Here is an 8,514-nt window from a genome sequence, read left to right on the forward strand (position 1 = left end):
ATTCTAAAGATAAAACACAAGACTTCAAAGAAATGTTGCACTTTTAACCAGCAATTCAGCCTGTGCTTCAGACCCCGTAGTGGAATGGATTTATTCTCCCTCTGCCCTTCAGACTAGTTTAGGGGAAAAGTTTGAGGAGCGCTGAACCAATGGAATTACTTGAAATATGACACAGTGTGTTGACTTGGTTTCAAATCTTCAGCAGTTGGAGCATCTTGGCTTACCTCAAATGCTAGAAATACGGTAGCACTTGTCACTCCAATCCCAGCCAAGGGTCAAATGCTCTATCACACATGGAAGCTAAAATAAGTTCTAGAAGTTGTTTTTGAAGTTGACTTAACTTTATTCACATGATAGCTATAAGGGCTGACAAAGACTTCCTCTAACATTCCTTCTGGCAGGTTGAATTAGAGTTTGGTTGCAGACCGTGTGGGTTGAAGGGATGTGTGGTGAGACAGATCAAGGGCTTGTAACAATCCTACATCATCATGAATCCAGTTTAATTTTAACTTTGTGGCTTGTCTAACACATTTTCAGTTAAGAGTTGGGGAATAAATCTAACGTTCCCTGGCAAACACTTGGCAGCCCTTGGGAGCAGCATCTTTAGAGAACACATAATCAATCCTAGCACTACAGCATAGCAGATATTGTGAGTGCAGGTCACAGATGCCCTCGGGTGGAGAATGGCATCCTGTGACAGTGACAGCAGTGGGGTCTCAGGGCATAGAGCAGGCAGCTCCGGAGCATCTCAGTCAATCCCAGGACCATGGCATGGCCTCTCAGTACTGATAGGACCTCACAAGGAGCCACATAAGAATAACCGTAATCAAGACAATAGTGAAGTTGAGAAACAGCTCCCGGGTGTTTATCCCCATTTTCACAGCGGCTTGGTGAGAACTGCAGGCAGATTTCTGAGGGCACACCAAGGACCTCTGGCTTGTCCTCACCTCCTGATAAAACATAACAAAGAAAACACAAGGAGATTAATGGGCATTCCTGTATAACAATGCTCATTCTTTCCTCAAAGAAAACAGAAGTGTTGTGGAAAAGGAGAGTGTGATGGGCTAAATTGTGTCCCCCAAAAATCTACATGTCAAAGCCCTAGCCCACAGTATCTCAGAATGTGACTGTGTTTGGAGATAGAGTCTTTTAAGAGGTAAATAAGTTAAAATGAGGTAATTAAGGTGGGCCCTAATCCAATATGACTAGTGTCTTTATCAGAAGAGATTAGGACACAGACACATGCAGAGGGGAAGACCATGTGAAAACACAAGGAGAAGATGGGCATTTACAAGCCAAAGAAAAGACTCAGAAGAAACCAGCTGTGCCAACACCTTGATCTGGGACATGTAGCCTCCTGACAGTCTTTGGACTGGAGACTTCCCTAAGTCTCCAGCCTACCAGCCCACCCTGCAGATTTTGGACTTGCCAGTCTCTGCAATTGCACAAGCCAATTCCTTAAAAACAGACACCAATCCCCTCAACACAACACATTCTATTAGTTATGTTTCTCTGAAGAGCCCTAATGATTACAGAGAGAGAGCCTGATTTCTCTGCCTGATGTCATAAAGACCACCATTTTTGTCCTGACTTTTTTCCTGTGATGATTGTATTGGTGCTTTTCATAAAATGTGAAATATTACATTTTTCTTTCTCCAACTTTGTGTGTTTGCGTGTGTGCGTATGCATGTGTATACTTTTCTTAAGAGTATCAATAAGCAGGGGGACCAAAACAGAAAAATTTTATGGTTTAGTATTGTTCTTGCTTTGAATTACATAGATAAGTGGGATGCCACAATCTTTCAGGCCTCAGGCTGCTGTAGGTCTTCATCTAACTCTACGGAAAGCAGAAAGTACTTTCAACAGCTGCATGGCCTCTGACAAGTCCTGCATTGGGCACATAGCCTACTGGGATCAACCAAAAGCCCCTCGCATAACAGGCATTCAGCCCAAAGAGCAAGTGTTAACTTCATGGGTACTTCGGTTTCAACAAGGGCTTGTGCCAGCTATTTTTAGTCAGGTCCAGGATGTGCCTAGATTGTAAACATTTCAAAGAGCAGGGATGGTATCTTCATAGTATGTACAGATTGTCCATGCAGGAAATCATACTTTGAGAACATGTGCAATGAAGTCATCAAACTATTGTCTTCAGTGAGATGGTGTAAATTGCACATTATTTATGCAGCCTAAATGAAATTAAAGATTTATATATTTTAGATAATTCGATATCTATGTTTTAGACATTTAGGACCAAAGTCTACTGTAGAGTGAAAGTTTAGGGAGAAAGGGTATTTTGTGTGTTTGCTAAAGGTGAGAGTTCAAGAGGCTGAAAGGGTTGTTAGCAAGCTTTTGGTCTGAGTGGCATTTTTAAACTATCTAGCATGACTGAATTATTAATTGTAATTACTGTATTGATTATATTATCAATGGACCAAATTGTTAATTGCATAAATGCCACCCGAATAATCATTTTTCATATTGTGTAATTGGCATAACATACAGGTTCAGCTAGGCATGGCAGTCGGTACCTGTAGTCCTAGCTACTTGGGAAGCTGAGGTGGGAGGATCCCTTGAGCCTAGGAGTTTAAGACCAGCTTAGGCAACATAATGAGACCCTGTCTCAAAAAAAAAATACAAGTTCAAATTAGATGGTGCCAACCAGTAGATATATAGCCAAATGATGGCAGATTTATGTTTCATCTCCCTTTTAATTATTATCCATCTTTTAGACCTCAGCATGAAGGAAATAGTAAATTGCCAATGAAAACCATTACAAATGGCTGGGCGTGGTGGCTCATGCCTCTAATCCCAGCCGTTTGGGAGGCTGGAGTGGGAGGATCACTTGAGCCTAGGAGTTCAAGACCAGCCTGGATAACACAGCAAGACCCTGTCTCTCCAAGAAAATAAAAAGGGGAAAAAATAGAAAATCTTTACAAAGATTTGCATGGAGGAGAAAGTAAACAGAATAAAATGAATGGATCAAGGAAAAAGGATTTATGAGAATGAGTAATGAGTCTTGCCAAGGTGCCTGGAGGCAAAGGAATGAGAAACGAAGACAGACTCTTTCTTATAAACTTATCAATGAAATAAAACCATAGTCCAAATGTCCGTCTATTTGGGTAAGTTCTCAAGAAATGCAGAGATAAGCAGAAAATATGAAGCCTGGCTTATAATGATCAAAACAATTCAAGGAGAGCAAAACAACGGTCCCACCAAATCTGCCTATTAAATTAAGCTGTTAAGTCACAGGAATCATGGATAGTGATCCAACAGGATATACTCAGAAAATGAGAAAAATACTATTGAAAGCTGTTCCACAGCTCTGTTTGTGTTACCCTCGCAACAACTCAGGCAAGTGTTACTGCAGTTTTTATCTTTCTCAAGATTGCAGCTGAGAAACTGACTTTTAGAGAGAGGAGATTAAGATGTTTGTGTAATGACAGATAACAAGTTAGAGGCAAAGCTAGAATTAGCAGACTGGAACTAGTTACTAGAATTCCTAGGAGTTATGACACAAGTGAATTGTCACTGCAATTAACTGGCCTGGCTAAACAAAGTTAGCATAAATTTTCAACCACTTTGGAAAACAAATTAGCTTTCTTAGAATTAATGTTGAAAATGTTCATTCTCTAATATCTGGCATTTCACTTCTACCTTAAGACAGTCAAGGACGTGCGTGCCAGGTTACATAAATAAAGAGTTCACAGCAATATTATCACAATAACTCCAAACTGGAAACAACTCAAATGTTTATCAACAGCAGAATGGATGACAAATTGTGGTATAGTTATACATTTGAATTTCATAAAGCAAAGAAAATATATGAACTATAGCTACACAGAAAATGGGTAGATCTCACAAATATAATTGTTGGGTGAAAGAAGAATTTACAAAAGAAACAGAGAATATGACTCCATTTATATGATGTCAAAAATAGGGAGGTTAATCATATTGTTTAGGAATGCAGACATAGATGGTCAAACTATAAAGAATAACAGGGACAAGAGGATCCCAACATCTTGGGGCAGAATGGGGGTTGATCAAGAACGGGCTTCTGGGTGCTGGCAATGATCTGTTTCTTGACCTGGATGATAATTATAGAAGTGTTGCCTTTCAGTTATTGTTTAAACTGTGTATGTTTATGCACTCTTAACTTTTTTTTTTTCAGTCATCTCTGAATTAGCAGGCTACCCATCACACTTCTTTCTTTCTTGGGATTTACCTCTTACTACTTCTTGCACTTTAATGGTGACCTTGAATATTTGTTGTTTTATGTGATTTTAGATGAATAAAACATAAAGAGTTAAGGTGAGAATTTCTAGTGAATTCAATTCAATCAACACATATGCTAACTGTAAGGTGTGGTGTGAACATTCCTTTCACACACATTTATACACTTTAGGAAGAATGAACCAGTTAGGCAGAAATTCAGATCAGCCAAGTTCCATTTTTCTGCTGTTAACCCATAAAGACACTTTGGGTTTCATTTTAAACATTCCCTGAAGTCAAGGTCATGCCATATGATCCAGTGATTGCAAATGGATGAACTAAAACCCAAAAAGCTCTGAATAAATTGTGCAGGAAGTTTGACATTGGCTTTCTTTGAATGGAGACTTAGAGAAGATAAAAAAAAAAAGACCATCTTCCATAATACAAGAAAGAAAAAAAATTTTTTTTTTACTAGGAAGGGAGAAAATGCATACCCTTAGGAGAAAAAAAAGGAAAACAGAAAGCAATAGTACTCACTTTATATCTTAAGGCATGCTGTATCCAAGGGGCATTGCCTATTTCATTAAGAAATGCAAACATTCCTCTGCCTTTCTCATTTGCAGCTTGTACACACACACACACCGTATGCTAAGCATAAAAATCCTGCAGTTACCTGAAGAGGATCAAAGACACACCCTGGCTATGGCAGGTTTCTCCTCGCTGTCTCCAACTTGAGCTCCAACTCCTTCTCCCCTCCCAGGCTGTCTGGACTCCTGGACTCTGGGCAGCACCTAAAGTAGTCCGTGGAAGCTGGCAATCACTGTGATGTCACTGATGAAACATCTCAAAGGAACACCCTCCGAAGGTTCGAGGCTATTTGTGTTCAGGGGGACATGGAAATATGTTGACTAAGACTTTGTTCCTTTGGCTGCCAATTTGCCACCATCAGGATTTAAAAACCTTCTGTTTCCATTGACTTTTAGTGCAATTGATGTGGGTTTTAAATGTGTCTTTTACATCTTCATGAATAACTTTAACATGTCTTTAAAACATCATAAACCAAGAATGATAGACTAATTTTAACCAATCGATGCTGCATTTGACTGCTCTCCCTAGTCAGCCTGTGAGGTGTAAAAATGTGACTTCATTTTACCACCCATATCTTTAGTTATTTGAAATGTGAAGAGTTTGCTGCCTTACACCCACACATATGCACACCCATACACACACACACACACACACTCCAGAATTCAATAGGCATCTTTAGCTCTTTCAAAACTGACTTTAGTCCAAGCAGTGAAAGCTATCCCCTCCGTCACCTGCTCCACGTAACTTTCCAGCTAAGCTGTGCATTGCAAGTTTACACGTGGATCTACAGTTTCATCTGAAACAGCCGAGGAAGTCATGGTTTGTATATCTCTGTCAATAAATTAATACAGCAGTAAACTCACACAGCTCAACTCAGTTATTTGGATAGATTGGGGGTGGAAGGAGAACTGGGTAAAATTAGTGAAAAATGTGAACTATGGAATATATCTGAAAGAAAGAAAAGTATTATATAACTTTCTAATATGAACACTAACTAAAATTAGACTAAGATGAGTTTGTAACCAACGTATCACATGTTTGGAGCCCCTGAAGTGTTAAATTAGACTTGAAAGCAGATCAATTAAGTACTTTAAACATGACCCTAGCAATTGTGTTTGCTCAGCAGATCCTTTCTTTATAGATAATAGAGGAAATCTCCCCCTCTGAATTCCCAATTAGGGTCAATTAAAATAATGCATTCCCAAAAGGCATAAACAAACAAAATTCTCTATGCAGTTATGCTCATAGTCAAACCTTTCCCTCCATTCCTCATACCCCAGAGACATTACCAAAACAAGACTTTCCATTTCATTTCCTCATTTTAACATAAGCTTAGCAACGGGTAATCTTAATACAACATTCTGTCGCCACTTGTCTTGTGAAAAGAGCGCTTGCTGAAGTGACAGAGAGTGTATAATAATTATAGTGCAACCGAACATTGGCAGTTATCTGTTGCCATCTGGCAAACTCCTTGAATGTAATCAGAGTTCTGTCTTCTGCCTCCAAGCTCTCACCAGATTGTTTCCCAGGCTGGGAATGTTTCCCTAGTTACCAAGCCACACCTGTCCCTTTTTGTAACCACTCAAAATTATTTTTTGTCAAATTAAAAAGTTATATATTTATTGTAGGACATGTGAAAATACATTAAAGTATTTAAAATTTTTAAATTACTTTTAATCTCACCACCCAAAGGGGAAAAAAACAAAACTTTACTTTACTTTTTTTTTCTTTTGAGATGGAGTTTTGCTCTTGTCACCCAGGCTGGAGTGCAGTGGCGCGATCTCAGCTCACTGCAACCTCCGCCTCCCGGGTTCGAGCTGTTCTCCTGCCTCAGCCTCCTGGGTAGCTGGGATTACAGGCATGCACCACTATGCCTGGCTAATTTTTGTATTTTTAGTAGAGATGGGGCTTCACCATGTTGGCCAGGCTGGCCTTGAACTTCTGACCTCAGGTGATCCAACCGCCTCAGCCTCCCAAAGTGCTAGGATTATAGGTGTGAGCCACCGGGTGCCCGGCCTACATTACTTTTTATTCATCTGTTTGAGGCTGCATAGGCACAATCTCAAATTCCCAGGATATTTTTCGTAAAAGAATCTGAAACTTGAAAACCTTTTTTCTTAATTCATTTGGAATCAAATTATTTGTAGTATATCATGTGTTGATATTAGGTTTATGGGATAAGCATTTATTTTGTACATCTCAGATTATGAATTAGCTCTACAATATTTAAAATGTTAAATACAATAGGGAAATGTTAACATATCACCAAAAGAGCTCTCCAATGCTGTCATTTTGTTGAATTGGTCAATTTCAAAGTAACTTAGAAGAAAAATTCTACTTCTTATTTGACCGAATTGATGGGTTAGTCCGGTTTGCCTCATTTAACATGTCTAAGCTGCACCAAGGACTACTGTGCCCAGTGCATTGACAAATTCCCAGACTTCAGACGCTTCTGAAAATTAGTGGTTTCTTCTGTAATGTCAAGAGATTGGGATTACACTTGGAATGTAGTTGTCACTAGTTTAGCTTTACCCTCTCCAGAAACACACGCAAGCCGCTCCAAATCACCTGACAACTACTCAAAGGCATAAGGAGGGTTTAACCCTCAGGATCTGCAGGTTTGCTAAAAAAAAAAAAAAACTTGTTTCCTGCAAGGAGCCAAAATAAAATAAAAATAAACTCAACATTATTTTACAAAATCAACATTATTGTTTCTCATTTAAGAAGTTGAGAATTCCAACATTTCAGACCTTAGTACCAAAGCAAATTCATCTCTTGCAATTAACGTTACTTAACTCTGCTAATACTTTCCTTCCTGAGAGCAATTGCCATGACTTAGCAGCATTCATTTCATATCAACTTTCTTTCAAGGTACTTCTCTGCCCATTGGCAGGACGACATTCTAAATAAACTTTGAAATTATTTCTCTGCCTACTAATCTAGAACTTAGCCAACGGCCAAAAATGTTAAGAAAACAACATTCACATTGACACTGGCACTGAATCTCTAATTGGTATCTCCCCACCACCATCACCATATACATTCTCAGGTGTAAAAATGACATCCTTTGAGAATCAGTGCTGAGCTCTTGTGCCTGATCAGTTGCTAAACTAGCTCATTTCACGTACTCCCCTCGTCCACCCGCCTTTTTACCCTGAGAACTGAAAAGTGAAGACCTATGTCAGTCCTAGAATTCTGCAAGTCTGCAACATGATGGGAGAAGTCACCAAGGCCTTGATGAAGGCGATAAGCTCTCAGCACATCGCAGTATCGAGCATGATCGTCTCAGTGGCCTTCTCACTTTGCCATCTTCACATCCAGCTGGTCATGGAGCTGGGGAGAAAGAGAGCAACAGCTTTCTGCTATTCTCCCTCACTTTCCCAAACACATGAGTGAGCGCATGCCCAGAGAGAAATGAAAACCCTACTTCTTGAAGTTTTCTCCACGTCACTATTGCCACAGTCATCAAATAAGCCCTGCCCTTCTGGCCACGGGGAAAGCCCATGTAAAAGTCATGAAGAAACTTAAGTGGCCACTGGCAGGTCGACACAATACTGCTAATTCAAACACTTTAACCCAAGCCATCTGCGGGAAAGTGGAAAGCAAATGGACCTTGAAGTGACAAAAGCCTGTGTTCGTATTCTAAATTTTCTACTTACTGAGTAACATTAAAAAAATGATCATCTATCCTTTCTGGGCCTCAGTGTCCCCATCTAT

At 39.6% G+C, this 8,514-nt stretch overlaps 1 protein-coding gene across 1 annotated transcript; it reads right to left on the bottom strand.

Moving 5' to 3' along the window:
* Positions 1 to 319: 319 nt before the first annotated feature.
* Positions 320 to 5,138, bottom strand: SLN (sarcolipin). Its single transcript, XM_008953741.6, has 2 exons — positions 4,883 to 5,138; positions 320 to 950 (listed from the first exon to the last, which is right to left on the bottom strand). The coding sequence occupies exon 2, from the start codon at positions 873 to 875 to the stop codon at positions 780 to 782; it is 96 nt and encodes a 31-aa protein (XP_008951989.1). The 5' UTR covers positions 876 to 950; positions 4,883 to 5,138; the 3' UTR covers positions 320 to 779.
* Positions 5,139 to 8,514: the final 3,376 nt, after the last annotated feature.

The sequence above is a fragment of the Pan paniscus genome, chromosome 9 (genome assembly GCF_029289425.2).
Source record: "Pan paniscus chromosome 9, NHGRI_mPanPan1-v2.0_pri, whole genome shotgun sequence".
Taxonomy (NCBI): domain Eukaryota; kingdom Metazoa; phylum Chordata; class Mammalia; order Primates; family Hominidae; genus Pan; species Pan paniscus.

Excerpts from the sequence above, each read along its gene's own strand:
- SLN (XM_008953741.6), bottom strand. The coding sequence starts at position 875 with ATGGGGATAAACACCCGGGAGCTGTTTCTCAACTTCACTATTGTCTTG.